At 42.1% G+C, this 18,597-nt stretch overlaps 1 protein-coding gene across 2 annotated transcripts in view; it reads right to left on the reverse strand.

Annotated features, from left to right (window-relative positions):
• Positions 1-638: 638 nt before the first annotated feature.
• LOC123763897 (huntingtin-interacting protein 1) overlaps positions 639-18,597 on the reverse strand; it is a 95,871-nt gene continuing 77,912 nt past the window's right edge. For both annotated transcript variants that reach the window (XM_069339941.1, XM_045751204.2), the window contains exon 7: positions 639-10,147. In XM_069339941.1, coding sequence (XP_069196042.1) covers positions 9,377-10,147 — 771 coding nt within the window. In that variant the 3' untranslated portion in view covers positions 639-9,376. The remainder of the gene's footprint in view (positions 10,148-18,597) is intronic.

Raw genomic sequence — 18,597 nt, forward strand, 5'->3', positions numbered from 1 at the left:
CTCGCCGCACCTGCACTCACACCACACCACGAGTCGACGTCTGGGTCAGCAGCACGCTGACTCCTCAGAATATCTCTGTGCTCCTTGGAGTTGACATCTCTCTATTAGTAGACTAAGCCCTGGCTGTTGTGTACTAAGGGAGGTGGCAGCTTGAAGCCAGTATTCTCAGCACCTCACTTATTTGATTTATTTTAACCTGCACTTTTGTCTTAGAGTAAAATTGTCACTGCCAGTAATTATTCATGTTGTTTTGTTTGCTGACTTGTTTTGAATTTTACGAGATTGTCTTTATTCATATCTTGTTTTCTAGAGTAATTAAAATTTCATTGTTTATACTTTGTGTTTTGTGTGTCTTCCCATTACCTTGCCACAGACAAAAGGACAAACTTCTCTTTTTTTTTTATGTGACGAGGCCCTGTCCCCAGCTTTTGAAACAGCCGAACACCAACGCTTTACCGTCACATTACATTTATTTATTTATATATAAATCAACAGATATTAGCATATTTTTGTTGCAGTCTTTCTTGTAAACATATGTTGTTAAATACGACCAAAAAGGTAAGATTAATAATTATAACACGAATTTTCTCAATATTTGTTATGTTTCTCTTCACTGTCGATGGTAATTGAAAAATCAATTCTCCAAAATTCATTTTTATTTCTAGTCTGATGCGACGCCTGAATGCGTTTCGTAATTCTTATTACATTTTCAAAGAATTAGTTTACACAATAAAATCCATCATACTTATTCACGTTTTGGGTGAGGTGATATGGAACAAAAGTTTTGGGTGAGGTGGCAAAGTTAAGACAGAACACGAAACAATGGGTATGAAAACATAAGAATGGAAATAACTGCAGAAGGCCTATTAGTCCATACCTCCTCTTGCTGCTTCTATGTTGGTTCGGGATCTTGAAGTGGGTAGAATGTAGTTATGCGTTAATTGGTTGTTGATAGCTGGTATTGACTTTTTGATGTGTAGTGCCTCACTGATGTCAAGCCTCCTGCTATCGCTGTATCTATCGATGATTTCTGTACTATCACAAGCAAGGAAAATAAGCCTAAGCAGGGAGATCGAAGAAATAGAACAAACGTTGAAGCGATCACATGAGTCTGAGGAAATGGAATTGGAACAGAAAGCTATACAAGAGATAAAGAAAAATCCGAAATATTTTTTCACATACGCAAAATCAAAATAAAAAACCTCGACCAGTATTGGACCGTTAATTACAAATGAAGGTACGTACACAGAGGACAACAAAGAGATTAGTGAAATTCTTAGAAGCCAGCATGAGGCTATGTTTAGCACACCAATAAACAACATGAAAGTTGATGACTCAGACAGCTTCTTTATGAATGACATTCAAGCTGCAGATAATATAACGGATATTACCACAAACTCGGAAGACTTTGAAAGAGAAATTGACAATATGCCTCTGCACTCAGCTCCTGGGCCTGATTCATGGAATTCAATATGCATAAAGAAATGTAAAGTACCAGTAGCAAGAGCACGCTGCATAATATGGAGAAAGAGCCTGGATACAAGGGAGATACCAGCAGCACTTAAATCTGCAGATATAGCTCCGTTGCATAAGGGGGGAGTAAAGCCTTGGCAAAAAATTATAGGTCAGTTGCACTAACATCACACATAATAAAAGTGTTTGAAAGAGTGATTAGGAATGAAATTTCTAGTTTTATGGAAAACAATGAATGGCACAACCCAGGACAACATGGATTTAGAGCGGGAAGATCCTGTTTGTCACAGTTACTCAACCACTATGACAAAATCACAGAAGCCCTAAAAGAAAAGCAAAATGCAGATGTTGTATACACAGACTTTGCAAAGGCGTTCGACCGAAATGTGACCATGGGGTGATAGCTCACAAAATGAGGTCAATGGGAATAACTGGAAAAGTAGGACGCTGGATACTCAATTTCCTGTCGAACAGAACACAAAGAGTAACAGTCAATCAAATAAAATCGAGTCCAAGCGATGTTAAAAGCTCTGTACCTCAAGGTACAGTCCTTGCACCGCTACTGTTCTTTATTTTCATATCAGATATAGACAAAAATACAAGTCACAGCTTCGTGTCGTCCTTTGCAGATGACACAAAAATCAGCATGAAAATTATCTCTGCTGAAGACATTGAAAAACTACAAGCAGATGTCAACAAAGTTTTCGATTGGGCAGCAGAAAATAACATGATATTTAACAGAGATAAATTTCAGGTACTCAGATAAGGCAAAAATGAGGATCAGAAACATAATACAGGGTATAAAACACAATCGAATCTTCCCATAGTAGAAAAACAGCATGTCAAGGATTTGGGAATAATGATGTCCGACGATCTAACGTTTAGGGAGCATAACCAAGCAAATATTGCGTCAGCCAGAAAAATGATCGGATGGATTACGAGAACTTTCAGATCCAGGGATCCCATCACAGTGGTTGTACTCTTCAAATCACTTGTGTTGTCCCGTCTCGAGTAATGCTCAGTACTCACTTCCCCCTTCAGAGCTGGAGAGATTGCTGAAATAGAGGGAATACAGAGAACATATACGACACGCATAGAGGAGATAAAACACCTAAATTATTGGGATCGTCTCAAAGCTCTCCAAATGTACTCTCTAGAAAGGAGACGAGAGAGAGATACCAAATAATATACACATGGAAAATACTGGAGGGCCAGGTCCCAAATCTACACAGTAAGATAACAACGTACTGGAGTGAACGATATGGAAGAAAATGCAAGATTGAACCCGTAAAGAGCAGAGGTGCCATGGGCACAATCAGAGAACACTGTATAAACATCAGAGGTCCGCGGTTGTTCAACGTCCTCCCAACGACTATAAGAAATATTGTCGGAACAACCGTGGACATCTTCAAGAGAAAACTGGACTGTTTTTAAGAGAAGTTCCGGATCAGCCAGGCTGAGGTGGGTATGTGGCCTTGCGGGCCGCTCCAAGCAACAGCCTGGTGGACCAAACTCTCACAAGTCGAGCCTGGCCTCGGGCCGGGCTTGGGGAGTAGAACTCCCAGAACCCCATCAAGCAGGTATCTGTGTTGTTTGTTAAGATTTCTCTGGTGATGGTCGGGTTGTGAGAAGAGATTATATGTTCTTTGATGGAGCCTTGTTGTTTATGCATTGTTAATCGCCTAGAAAGAGACGTTGTTGTCTTGCCTATATACTGAGTTCTTTGGGGCTGGTTTCCTTCAGGGCGTTCTGTTTGGTGTCTGGGGAGTTTTTCATGAGTAGGTTGTCTGTTTTTTTGGTTTTATAGTAAATTGTCAATTGTATTTTCTGATTTTTGTCTGTTGGGATAACTTTCCTATTAACAATATTCTTCAGGACCCTTTCCTCCGTTTTATGAGCCGTCGAAAATCAGTTCCTGTAAAACAGCCTAATAGGCATTGAATGGCGTTTCCCCTTTCTTGTTATGACGTTTTCAACATATCCGTTAGAGAAGCCATTGTTGACTAGGACCTGCCTTACCCTACAGAGTTCTTCATCGACTTGCTTCCATCCTAAGCTATGACTGAGAGCCCGGTCGATGTAAGTGTTGACAACACTCCTCTTGTACCTGTCAGGGCAGTCACTATTGGCATTGAGGCACATTCCTATGTTTGTTTTCTTAGTTTAGACTGCAGTGTGGAAGCCTCCTTTCCTTTCCGTGATTGTTACATCTAGAAAGGGCAGCGTCCCATCATTCTCCATCTCGTAAGTGAAACTCAACACAGAATTCTGCTCGAATGCCTCCTCAGCTGCTACAGACGTCTGACATCAGGTACCTGCATAAAAATGTTGTCAACATACATGCAATATATGGCGGGTTTCAAATCCATGTCAACTAAGACCCTCTGTTCTATGGTACCCATGTAGAAGTTCGCAAACAGGACACCTAAGGGAGAACCCATGGCGACCCCATATATTTGCTTATACATGTGCCCATCTGGGCTCAAGAAGGGTGCCTCTTTAGTGCAGGCTTGGAGTAGTTTCCTTAGTACGTTTTCTGGTATGTCAAGAGGAGTACAAGCTGGATCGCGATCGATACACTCTGTCTGCTATCATCTCGATTTTTTCATCCACAGGTACGTTGGCAAACAGTGACTCTACATCCAAAGAATCTCTTATTCCTGTGGCTCGTGCTCCCTGCAGCAAGTCGACGAATTCCTTTGGAGACTTCAAACTAAAAGCACAAGGTACATAAGGAGTCAGCAAGCAGTTGAGTTGCTTAGCTAGTCTGTATGTGGGTGTGGGTATCTGGCTGATGATTGGGCGAAATGGGTTTCCAGGCTTGTGGGTCTTGACATTTCTATGCACACACCCAGGTTTGTATTCCCCAATAACCTTTGGCAGATGGAGTCCGGATTTCTTGGCGTTCACAGTTTCGATCAATCTGTTTACCTTTGTTTTGAATTCGGCTGTAGTGTCCTTTGTTACCCCCTTTGGAACTTAGTTTGGTCAGAGAGTATGAGGTTCATTTTTGCCAGATATTCGTCTTTTTTAACAATACCATATAGTATTCGTAATAACGTTACTCCAAGAGTGGTTCAGTACAGACGCTTGAGGGATACCTCACATCTTCAATATTCACCAACAACACTGTAACACTCGACGTGTCAAGTTCCTACCCTCACAAAACTCTCCAACCTCGACACAGAGCAGACAGCCAGACTCTGGCTGCTTCAAGCTTCCACGCTCTCGTCCCACACTCGAGCTCCTCGACTCTGTCAGCGTTCAGAGCACCACGCTCCACACACTCACCCCGCATCCCAGCAGTGAGGAGATGGTTCACCAGCTCACTTACAATAGTGCTCTTATGACTGTGGAAGCCAGTACACTTGTTAAGTGCACTTGTTAAGTGTGCGGACTTAAGGTTGGTAACCAGCAACCGAAACATCTAGTGTTTGGGCTCATGTGAGAGCCCCAGTCATCAGACAGTCCAGAAATGTTACCCTGGCCGGGGTAGCACGTCTGTGGACAGAGATATGCCGATAGCATCATCTCATTGTATGGCTTGAGTGAGACTTGGATTTGCACGGGAACCGCTAGGCCTGGGACGGCGTGTGTGAGCTGTGGGCCTCCTGCGTTAGCCACTTGAGTCGTCGTCATGGAAACAGCCGCCATCTTAGTAAACATCTTGAGCCGCCATGTTGGTCGGCCATCTTGGAGTTGCCCTAGGGGCTATGGTACACCGTCGCTGATTGGTTGAGAGGGGTAGGCCGCTGTATGCCTTCCTCTCATTGGTTATTTCGAGGAGGACGCGGGAATCGCCTGTGTAGGCATCATTCTGAATACAGCTGCCACGTTGTCAAGACGCTTTCTGTACTCATTCGGCCAAATTGAGTATAGGGCGTGGTGGTGGCTTGACTACTCAACTGCTTCACCTCCTGCTTCATCGATGACGGCGGCCGTCGCAGAATCCGGCCGAAGTCGTCTCTCGAAGGTGAGAAAGACAGAATGTACAGTGGGTAGAGATCCAGTGATCTGGGATAGTGGGGTAATGTGCATACGAGCAGTAACAGACTCGTAGATCCCATACCAGTGATTAAAAAAAAACGTTCCATGCAGCTAGTGCTCTTTAGCAGTCAATGGGATATGGGGAAATTCGTGCCAAGTGTTCAGGGGCAGATTTCTTTGAGAAATTCGTCTAAAAATCTCGAGTCAGTGTTTTGGCGCCAAAAGTGTTGGGGGTGTTACGCTCACTCGGGAAGGGTGGGGAGGTCTCTGTCACCTACGCCACCTACCGCCGCCTACTACTGCTGTGAGTGAGCCAGCCACCCGTAGTGGGGTGCCTGATGTATGGGAATGGTGTGTAAGCCGGCAGTATGAGTGAGTAAGTACCTATGTGTGTATTTCTGGTGATCAGTTAGTCTCTAAAAGCTTGAATTTGAGGTCAGGTATTTCATCACATTGTCATGCAGCACCTGTGAGGTGAAGTGAAGTGTGGACGAGGAGATAATCACCCTTGTTGTCAGTCCAGAGGGATTTACGTCTTATGTACACAGACATACAGTGTGTGTGTGTGTGGGTACACACGGGAACAGAGTATACATAATATTATATTATTCCATTGTGGTAATTAAATCATTTTTGATCGTCCGTGGGACGGAGTGATATTATTTCCATGTGTAGTCTTGCAGGTGTGGAATTCTAACACTGAGCGCTCAGGTTAGTGTGTGTGTAACGTCAGTATTCCTGGCAATGATTATTGTGGAGTGTACCACAGTGTGGTCTTAATTTCTTGTATTGTTCCCAGGGCCATGACAAGTGGGATTTATATATATATATATATATATGTATGGTAGTTGCAGTATTAACGTAAATTTTTGTAGAATTTGGTGAGTGACGAGGCTGTCATGAGAGGCCGCCGTCGCTCTGTCGAGTAATGTAATTCTCGGTAGTGTTTATCGGCCTGCGGGATCGATAAATCACTCACCCATGTGATTTAAGGAGTGCGAGATCTCCTTAGTGTTCCCAATTACATTTGATAGCTGTAGACTACATGTGTCAGCAGTAATTATATATATATATATATGATCGTAGTGTCACTGTGCCCAGTGTTATTGTGTCATTTACTGTGGTGACTGCAATGTGTAGACCTATGTTCTAAGGGGTTATTTAGAGCACTGGGGTCATTTGCAACAGTATGTAAGTGTTGGACAGTATTCCAATACTTGGAAATTAGAGTACTTGCTGTGTGAGTTATTGCAAAGGGGTTGTCATTGTTAGTGATTGTTGCTAGTGTTGAGCATCACCGTATGTGATTGCAGTTCAGTACAGTCATTGTGGGGCAGTGTTCTAGAGGGTTCATGTCCTGTATGTTATTTTACTAGGTTCTGTAGTATTGTCATTGCAACCGGATTGTAACGTAAATCACTGTGATTTGTTAGTGTGATTTGTCATTGTCGTGGGGGAACTCGGCTGTAGACGAGTACTTGGGATTTATATTCTCCTGGTTATCTGGTAGGATATTGAAGTCCAGTATTCAGTGAGGTGATTGCGAGGCAATTAATATAACATAACCAAAGGAACGCCCATTGCTTTAAGAGAATTTGTTTTTTGACAATTTGAGTAACGTAGAATACGTTTGGGTTAATTTACTTTCCTGCAAGCAGCTACGGTAGTCTCAAGGAGCCTAGCCATCAGCCAGATAAGAATTAGAGCATTGTCTGTCGTAATTAACGGTCAGTGGGCCGGGTAATTGACGTGTTTCAGGAAGTCAAAGTAATTAACCTCGATCCTTGTTTGATCGACTCACATGAAGGCTCCATTGTTCCATTAACGTAACGTCGTTATTTATCTGCCCGGAAGTACCGGCACTTGATTGACTTGTGGGAGTTGTAACGTCATTTTAGAATAACGTAAACGTGGGGCTAATTACTATTATTAGCCACCTGAATTGGTCTGAGTATGGAAGGCTCAGACGGAATTCATACCTTAATGTAAATTGCTGAGCCAGTGTGAAAGGTTGCGTATTTAATTGTTTAATTATTGATCTTGAGGATAGTAATTAATTACTCTAAAGGTAATCACGAGTGATTACCGTTCTCTTAGCACGTTGGACATTGTAAATCAGAGCTTACCATCGCTGAGTGATTAGTAACCGATTCACGTAAATTAACGTAACTAGTAAAGAGATTAATCAGCTGTCTAGGAATACCGGGATTAATGGGATTTTCTCACTGAATGCTCGACGGGTAGAGTGTTGTGTAATTTCCGCGTTACTAGTGACAGTTGTAAGAGTTATTAAATTAACGTAAATGTTATTGTGTTATTAACGTAAATCAATTGTTATTGATTGTTGATCGTCCGTGGGACGGAGTATTAACGTAAGGATTAATTTGAGGAAGGGTTGCTGGAGTTGCCAGTGAACCCATTAGTTATTGTTGTCATTGAAAGACTACTGATTTGATTGCATTGCAACCGCCATTGCAGGAGCAGACTGCACTGAGGCGTAGCACAGTTAGGAGGTTACTGGAGACGTGTTTCAGAACCTACTGTGTCATTTGTTATAATTGTGATTATAGATCTGTTAGTTCTTGTTTCTTGTTGATTCCTCTGTGGTCACGCTTATGTTCGAGTTAGTTCATTATGCAGTCCGAGGGGCTGGTGTCTAGCTGTCATTGATAGTGTCACAGGAAGGATTTCGAGTAACGTCATTGATATTTCTTTTTGTTTTGTTGTAGTAGTTAGTACTTTATTGAATAAACTAAGTTGTTATGGTTAACATTGTCTTTTCGTTACACCCCCACACATTATTATTGTTATGCAAATGTTCTTCACACTCGACTAATAAAATTGAGACTGATTCTGAGTTTTGGATCAAATATACGGCACCACACAACAATAAATTATTGTTGTGAGAGCCCGTGACCTACTCGTTAGATTCGCTTCGGCGAATAGCAAAGGTCGACGGCCTATAGTAGAGGGGATTTCAATTTTCATTGGGGTCTCGGCGTTTGCTCGCGCCTAGTCAATTGTTCATATATGGTCCCAAAGTGAGGAATGAGCTGTTTACTACACTGGTGTGTTGGCTAAGCAAGTCCTTCCTCAGGCGACCTAATTGAATATCACGACAGGAATAAAGGTTAAAGAATAAAGAAAATTCTTAGAAATTTTACGAGCTCAATTCTTTATACCAATTTCATTTATTCCCACTTTATCAAGTGCACACCAAACTCTCACACCAGCTGCTCTTTATCCCCAGCCTCACACATCATGAAGCCTTGCTCCAGGCTTCATCTCAACTACTACAACACTTCACTACATTTCCAACAAATCTACTGCTGTAACCAAGATTATTCTAAATAAATATAAAAACTACTAAACTCTTTTTTGTTGTTGAATCAACAGACACAATCTGTGTTGTGTTGTGTTGTGTTGTGTTGTGTTGATTAGACACAATCAACCAATTATGTCTAATCAACCAAATACGTACATGTAAACATACCTTACAGGGTCAATAATCGGGCGATGAAAAATTTGTCTTCTATGAGGTTGTCAACGATCCTGAGCACTACAAAACTTACATCTCAGCTTGTAGGATGACCAGTGTTTAGTTTTATATTTGTATTAAATGTTAGTGCTTGACTGACATGCAATGGCGGTGCTTCCTGCCATCCCCGAAGCCAACTCGAGAGAACCATTGTGTATATGTTTTGTGTAATGTGGATTCCAGCTTGAAGGAACATGAATCCAACTCTGTGATTGTGAATTTTTCAAATCACGACAACAGCTTGCTGTGCCATTCCTCATTCGATCCTGATAAAAAAGATTTTGGGAAACATTAGATCTATAATTGAGCGTGTAAGTTTGGTCTCTGCCACTGCTATAACATCAGTGCTTGTCTTTCAACTCACAAGAACACCTTGCATTAATGAAGCTGATCATGAAGTTTTTCTTGGTTATGCCGTTGGGCTCCTTTATGAACTTCCTGGTAGATCGGAGGATGAGTAGGAAGAAGTGAAGGAATAGGAGGAGGAGGCAAATGAGGCCGAGAAAGTGTACGAAGTAGAGGAGAAGGAAGAGAAAACTGTTGAGGTGGATGATAAACACGAGGTTGGGGAAGAGGACGTGGAGGAAGACGTTCAGGCACAGGAGGAGGGAACCGCAGCACTGGAGAAGGAAGGAGATGAGGAGGAGAAATAAATGCAAGTTGGAGAGGTGAGGGAAGAGAAGAACAATTAGGATTATAAGATTCAGGAGGAATACGATAAGGAGATGGAATAATAGTGCATGATGTATCAACAACTTCATGCAGCTCATTCACCCCTGTCTCAAGAGCTTCGTATTCCGGTGGAGAGCACGATGTATCAGCAGCTGTTGGCTGTTGCCCCACCACAAGAGCTTCGTACTCTGGCGGAGAGCATGATGCATCAGAAGCTGTTGGCTGTTGCTCCACTTCAAGAGCTTCGTACTCCGGCGGAGAGCATGATGCATCAGAAGCTGTTGGCTGTTGCTCCACTTCAAGAGCTTCGTGCTCCGGTGGAGAGCATAATGTATCGGCAGCTGCTGGTTGTTGCTCCACTACAAGAGTTTCGTACTCCGATAGAGAGCACGATGTATTAGCAGCTGCTGGCTGCTCCTCCGGCAAAAACGTTTCATGATTCTGTAAGCCTGTCTCACTCAAGAAGTCTGGAACTTCCTGTGTAAGAAACATAAATTATTACTAATAAGCTGTTCTGTGTTATAAAATACTTGCTCAGCCACACACTGTATCTATAAAAGAAAATATTCGTGTGTTCAAAGATGGAATCCAACATTCCATGGTAATTATATATGCTTATATAGTGAGTATCAGAGTCGATCTCCATGCCCCTCTTCAAGTATGATTGGGCCCTATTGCAAAAAACAATGACCAATAAATCTGAAATGGGGTTTAGTTTCCCATAGAGATTTTTGACAAATTTTCCAGTCCTACACCCAGCCCGTCCTATTATAAATTACGTCACTTGCTTATATGCACTACGGCCAAATATCACCATACTGGAACTTAAATAATAATAATAATAATTATCCAACTAAAATGAACTCAAAGTAGCAAGTTTTTGGTCCTTTGGTAGGTTAGGAGGGCAGGAAATTCTCCTCAGGTTTCAAAACATCATCAAAACCGTTAATTTAAAGCGTCCTCTATTAACCTAACCGAGTAAGCTGGAGAACACAAAACAGAAAACGGGACAGTACGTCAATTTCGTGAGCCGATTTAATTTTCTATTATGACGATTTTTGGCCATTACCCTCTTACGAGCGAGGCATCATGCAGACTCTTCGTAACATCCACCGAGGCATAATGCAGACTCTCTGCAACATTCACCGAGGCATCTTGCAGACTCTTCGTAACATCCACCGAGGCATCTTGCAGACTCTTCGTAACATCCACCGAGGCATCAGGCAGACTATCCGTAACATCCACCGAGGCATCAGGCAGACTATCCATAACATCCACCAAGGCATCAGGCAGACTATCCGTAACATCCACCGAGGCATCAGGCAGACTATCCGTAACATCCACCGAGGCATCAGGCAGACTATCCGTAACATCCACCGAGGCATCAGGCAGACTATCCGTAACATCCACCGAGGCATCAGGCAGACTATCTGTTATTGTTGTTGTTGATTTAGGGGCGACGACGATCGTGGGATCGGATGCGCTCCGGCGTACCCATTAAGGGTGAATCGCGAAGTCAGGAAAGGTGAAACGCCAATTCAAATCGTGAAACGAGTGACGCCAATCACTAGAAACTAATATACCATACAGCAAATAAACGCACAGATGATTGGGGAGTCCCAGGAGTCCCTCAGGGTGTTGCAACCCGTTCTCGCACTTGCTTTAGTCAATATTGGCTTATTTAATAAGTGCATATGTGACATACTAATTGATTGTAAATATTTTAGTTTACCTTGAAAAGCTTCATAGAAAACACCGACCTCACCTAACCTTCATAGTATGTTAAGATAAGCATCTTATTGCTTCTTATTTACAATTATTACTTAACCTATCAACAGTATAGGTTAAGTAATAATTGTAATTAAGAAGCAATAAGATGCTTATCTTAACATACTAAGAAGGTTAGGTGAGGTCGGTGTTTTCTATGAAGCTTTTCAAGGTAAACTAAAATATTTACAATCAATTAGTATGTCACATATGCACTTATTAAATAAGCCAATATTGACTATTAGCAAGTGTGAGAACGGGTTGCAGGGTGACAAGCACCGGCCTCGCCCCACACAGAGAACACCAGGTAGCAAAACCAAAACTCGGCCCCCAACTAATACGCAAAAGTCATCCAGAGTCCTCCGGCAGAGCAGAAGACGGCCGCCCACCACGGCTGAGGGCACACCAGGAGCCCACCAAGACCCACCAACCCCCGGCACCTCTCGGCCAAGCCGGGCCCCGAACACCGTCACCCAGCCGGGAGAACCAGCCAGAACACGCAAAAAAAAAATAAAACTCTATCAACAATCCCGTGACCCAAGACGATATATGCGCCAGGTGTCGTACAATCGGACCGTTAAAAAGGGATGCCAAACGGTAGTAGCAAAGCCAAAACGCGAAAACAAGACGTGAACAGGCGGCTCCCAGGCGGAGGAGGTGTCCAGACGTCCGCTCGGCTTCAAGGTTGAACCAGGAGACGCAGACTATCTGTAACATCCACTTCTGCGATATCAATACTGTTGCTGGAGTGAGGAGTGGCAATATCAACACCATCTATGGACCTGCATTCGCACTCCAAGACATTGAGACGTAGAGAACGCCATCTGTTGGCTGAGGTGGGGCGTCTGTGTAAGGCTCCTGTTCTGAACCTTAGTTAGGAGGTGAGGTCTATGATGATGATCTCTGGTGAGTGAAGTAACGATATCAACGCCATCTAGATTGTGCATGTGATTACATTATAGTTCCCTGGTGAAAGAGTGTCATCCTATGTTCTCGTATACTTTCTGTCTGGCTAATTACTATTATGTTCACAGAAGTGACATAGAGAGTCTATTGCACTGGTGAAGGCTGTTCACCTCGGGCAGTCCCGAACTCCTGACTTGTTTCTCTGAAGATGACAGGTGGCCGCCGTCGGTAGTAGACAGTGTGCTAGCTGTTGTAGTCGTACAGTGATATTGTGGACCGACGTACCCGGGATTTGGCTAAGAGGAGTTACAAGATGACAGTAGTGACCGTCTGCTGAGAAGTGCTGCTAGTGTGTTGCTAGAGACTTCTGCTAGGGTGTTAGAGACCCCTGAGTTCCACTTCCGGTTCCCAGTAATTCATAAAGCGATTAACAACTCTTGGAAATATAGATAATCGGGCATCAGTTGTTAAAACTGCGTGCTATCAATTGTGGCTTGTCCCCTTGCCCTTCCTCCTGCCACTCTAGTCCTGTAGATTAACCTACCAGAGCCTCTTTAACATCCTACCTTCCTGGGATACAGCTCTGGTATGGCTGCGTATTACCCACACACACACATCAAGTTTGTCATCTAGTGTGTCATCTCTAATTACTGCTCGCATCTGTCTGTCTGTCAGAACAGTTTTCATTCATGTCAGAAGTCTCCCTGTCACCTATCCAGCATGTTCCAGTTTCTACAACAGCCTGGACTTTGTCAAAAGCCTTTTTTAGGTCCAGATAGACACAGTCAACCCAACCACCTTCCACTAGATGACAAACGAAATGCCTCGTAATGGTCATGAGAGAGAATATAGTAAAACCAGTTAAAGATGAATCACGATTGTTGGTTCTGGAGGACTTCAACTTGAAAGCAATAGACTGGTAGACCTACGAAGCAAGAACGAGGGACATTTGGACAGGCAGATTTGTAAACCTCATTCTGGAGACATTCATGTATCAACACGTCAAGCAGGCTACATGAATGATTGAAGGGGGATGTTCCGGCAGTAAAGGATCTAATATTCACCAGAAGGAAGGAGATATTAAAGAAGAGGAGATATTTAACATCCAGTACCTTCCTCCCTTGGGAAAGAGTGACCATGTGCTGTTGGAAATTAAATATGCTTTGCGATATAAATTAGAATAGAATGTGGACATTAAAACAGCTGATAAACTCGATTTCAAGAGAGGACACTATAGGGAACTTAGAAATTCTTTAATGAGTTAAACTAAACAGACTTAGATTTTTTTATTAGATATATTTTTTATTCAGGTAAAGGTACATGCATTCAGTTACATACATAATGTTATATTTAAAAATAGAGATAATACATACAATACCTAAAGCCACTAGTATGTATAGCATTTTGGGCAAGGTGAGGGGGAAAAAACACTTTGACTAAAACTTAATAGTAATTGAGATTAAAGTAAAAATTGTGTTGAAAAATTAAAAATTAAAAGGGGGGGGGGAACAAGGCAGAGAACAGCAATTATACAAGTGGGTCAACAAACAGCAATGATTACAATAGTAAGTCATGAGTTATCATTTAGGGGTAAGGTAGGTTACATGGAGTTTATTAGGTAGTTCTAAGTTTTTATCTTAAACTGGTTGAGAGAGGTACAGTCTTTGACATGGTTGGGAAGGTCATTCCACATTCTGGGTCCCTTGATTTGTAGAGCATTTCTAGTTTGATTAAGTCGTACTCTTGGAATATCAAATAGGTATTTGTTTCTGGTGTGGTGCCCATGGGTTCTGTTACAACCTTCTAAGAAGCTTTTAAGGTCATGATTGACATTACAGTTCAGAGTTTTAAATATATAAAGCACACATGAGAGAATGTGCAGTGACATAACATCTAACATATTCAGAGAGTTGAGTAAGGGTACCGAGTGATGTCTGGGGCCAGAGTTGGTTATTGTCCTAATAGCAGCTTTGTGAAACTTGTTGCTAGGCTAGGAAGTAAATGAGATGTATGCCAAATTTTACGAAATAAACGAGGACGGAACACAAACATTCATATCAAAACAGAGATGCAGGACCAGAAAACAGGATTGGTTCAACACTGCGAGAGGGTCAGAGAGAATAAGATAAGAAAATGGGCTCAATATCAGAAGAGGCCTAACTCGCAAACATACCTGCAATATAAGCAAGCAAGAAACAATTACTCAGCAGTCAGGAGAAAGGAAGAAAGTAACTTTGAGAAAGGTATTTTATTTTTTTTTATTATTATTTTCTACCACAGACGTGGCCACACATTTACAATGCTAACCAGCATATATACATTTTCTTCTGTCCTCCATGGACAGGGTTAGAGATGTGTTAAACATATAGTTCAAGGGTTTATTGAACAATCAACCACAGAAGGTGATTCGGTGCTTTTAAAATGCTAAGCTAACCTACATACGTAAATACATAGATACACAGATTTACGTATGCCCTACATAAGGTGTTCGATGTGTCTTTTACATAGTGTCATTATTGTGCATTTACAAAGGTGAAATGTAATTCTGATCAGCTTCAATATATACTTTATACACATACATATACACATACACATATACGTACATATACATATATACACACACACACACATGCATTCACATACATTTGTCTCTTTTACTCTGACAGAGTGAGATAGCTGATAGAGAAACTAGTGTGCAATTAGGCACTTAATCACTGAAGGTGCTTTTACAAGCTCAGGTTATATAGTTACATCACATACATACATTGTTTAATTGATACATTGCATGGTTAATCTTGGGTACAAGTCCAATATATCATCAAGTGTTCCAGTACTCATATAGTAATTACACAGTTCAGCATACCTTAGCTCAGGAGGGCGAAAGTCGGTCAATATGGGACATTCTACAATATAATGTTCAAGAGAGTGCATGTTTTCTCTTTCACAAAGTTGACACATTGTGTACTCGACATTTAGGTTTTGAGAAAGCTGCCAGATAAGTCTATATTCCAGGCGTATTCTGGCCACTATAATATCACATTGCCGGGTTCTTGTTCTATTAGTCCTGTGACGATAATCTCTTTCAAGAGAGATTGAGCCTGCTCTTCCCTACAAAGTACGTCAATATACAAGATAATATAGAAGATACGTCCACCAAGTATCGCCAAACGTTTTGCCCAGAGAGCAAATCGTAACCAGCACACAGTGACACCTGCTACCTACCACCGCCGTAACCAGCAAACTGCTCATCCTTTGCCTGCCTGTCGCTGATTGGCTGGTGTCCCGTCGCACCTGCCCTCCGCCTCCGCCACAAGTTGACGTCTGGGCTGCAGTGCGCTAATATTGTCAGAATATCTCAGTGCTCCAAGCAGTTGACATCTCTCGCTGGTAGACTAAGCCTTGGCTTTCGTGTACTAAGGGAGGTGGCAGCTCGAAGCCGGTATTCCAGCACCACTAATACTTTATTTTGCTATCACTGTAACTCACTTGTCTTAACGTAACTTTTCATTTGCCAGTGATTATTCATATTATTTTGTTTGTTGACTTGTCTTTTATATTTTTATGTGCTTAACTTTATTCATGTCTTGTTTTTCTAAAGTAATTAAAATTTCATTGTTAATTTACTTGTGTTTTGTGTGTCTTCCCATTACCTTACCACAGACGAAAGCTCCAGCTTTTCTCTTTTTTTTCTATTATGTGACGAAGCCCTGTCCCTAGCTTTTGAAACAGCCGAACACCAACGCTTTACCGTCACATTAAGTTGGGGCCTGCCCTAGGAGCTTCACTCAGGTACTGGTGCCAAGTAGTAAATTTATGGTAAACGTATTTGGCTTTGGTAACGTAGCTTTTTACTATTTTCAATTTTCAATTTTATTTTTATATGGTGCTGTGTGTATTGTGCATTCCGAGAGTAGCATATGGTGAAGGTGAGACAACTTTGGATTACGTGGTGACTGTAGGCCTCAGTCATTCTCTTAATTGGCCATCTCTCCCTCCGTGTTATTACTCGTGTTTACCATCTTTTGTCCCTTGTATATTTCTCATATTTTCGACAGATCATCATATTGGTACCCTGGTACTGTGGTCTGTCCCCGGGTCAAGTGTACCTAATCTTCTGCAATCTAACAGTAGGAGGATAAAGAGGGCCATAGTTCCTCTAGCACGAACTTTAGTTGCTGAATTGGGACCTCAGCAGCAGTTCTCGTCACCAGTTGACACCTCGCGTCCCTACACGTCGGTCAGAGATGATGATATTTACATTGGTAGGGAATTAGCTTTCTTTTTCAGAGCACAAAAGTTCGCTAATTCTGTAAGTATCATATTAATTTCAGTGGGAAAACTTGCTTATGTCCTATAGAGACTCGGCAAGGTATGCCTACATCCTTGGACTACCAATTTTACTTTTGAGGCAATTAACTGTTTCATTTGTTTTAGAAACTCAGTTTCGCTTGTTTAGAAGGATTTTCTTGCCCTTATCCTCTTACATGAGTACCGGGTACAAGATTTCCTGCGACCTTGATTTAATTAATCATTTATCATCTTGTAATTAACATTAATTGTTAAAGATTCCACAGGATAGGTACCAGTTGCCACGTTGTCCTGTTTCTGACATTCACCATATCACAACGGTATATTCGTTGTGCATTTATTTGCTAATTTCACCATGTTTCGTCTCCAAGCTTTCCGTGCAGATCCAGCAGGTGCAATAGGGACTTTAAGTCATGCCAAGAGGGCTGAATTACAAACTCTTGCACATGAGTATCAACTAACAGTTCCCTACCAAGCCAACAAAAGTGAAATACATAACCTGTTACTGGATCATTTCTTAGAGCAAGGTAAGATAGACTCTGAAACTCACGAAACTTACTTTATTGCAGATAAAACTGATTTGGCAACGATGAAACTCAAAGTAGAGCTGGCCAAGATTGAACGCGAGCAGCAAAGGGAAGCAGCTGCCATGCAAAGAGAAGCCCTCGAGCAACAAGAACGAGCAGCTGCCATACGAAAGGAAGAACAAGAACGTGAGGCTGCCTTGAGGAAGGAAGAACAAGAACGTGAGGCTGCCTTGAGGAAGGAAGAACAAGAACGTGAAATCGCCCTCAAGGAACGTGAAGCTGCCTTGAGGAAAGAAGAATAAGAACGTGAGGTTGCAATACTCAGTGAGCGGGAACGAATACAACTTGAAACAAAACAACGCCAATTGGAGATGCAACACGAACATGACAGACAACAAGCAACCCTGACTATGGAATGTCGTCAACGAGAATTCGCGTTGGAAACTTAACACCTCGTTCAACGCCAGCAAGCTACCGCCAATCTTCCCGTCAGTTTTAATATATCACATGCAAGTAAGTTAATGCCACCATTCATAAGAACATAAGAACAAAGGTAACTGCAGAAGGCCTATTGGCCCATACGAGGCAGCTCCTATTCTATAACCACCCAATCCCACTCATATACTTGTCCAACCCGTGCTTGAAACAATCGAGGGACCCCACCTCCACAATGTTACGCGGCAATTGGTTCCACAAATCAACAACCCTGTTACTGAACCAGTATTTACCCAAGTCTTTCCTAAATCTAAACTTATCCAATTTATATCCATTGTTTCGTGTTCTGTCCTGTGTTGATACTTTTAATACCCTATTAATATCCCCCCGGTTATGTCCATTCATCCACTTGTAAACCTCTATCATGTCACCCCTAACTCTTCGCCTTTCCAGTGAATGCAACTTAAGCTTTGTTAATAAGAACATAAGAACATAAGAACAAAGGCAACTGCAGAAGGCCTGTTGGCCCATACGAGGCAGCTCCTATTTATAACCACCCAATCCCACTCATATACATGTCCAACCCATGCTTGAAACAATCGAGGGACCCCACCTCCACAATGTTACGCGGCAATTGGTTCCACAAATCAACAACCCTGTTACTGAACCAGTATTTACCCAAGTCTTTCCTAAATCTAAACTTATCCAATTTATACCCATTGTTTCGTGTTCTGTCTTGTGTTGATACTTTTAGTACCCTATTAATATAAGAACATAAGAACAAAGGTAACTGCAGAAGGCCTATTATCCCATACGAGGCAGCTCCTATTCTATAACCACCCAATCCCACTCATATACTTGTCCAACCCGCGCTTGAAACAATCGAGGGACCCCACCTCCACCACGTTACGCGGCAATTGGTTCCACAAATCTACAACCCTGTTACTGAACCAGTATTTACCCAAGTCTTTCCTAAATCTAAAC

The sequence above is a fragment of the Procambarus clarkii genome, chromosome 5, assembly GCF_040958095.1.
Source record: "Procambarus clarkii isolate CNS0578487 chromosome 5, FALCON_Pclarkii_2.0, whole genome shotgun sequence".
Classification (NCBI taxonomy): domain Eukaryota; kingdom Metazoa; phylum Arthropoda; class Malacostraca; order Decapoda; family Cambaridae; genus Procambarus; species Procambarus clarkii.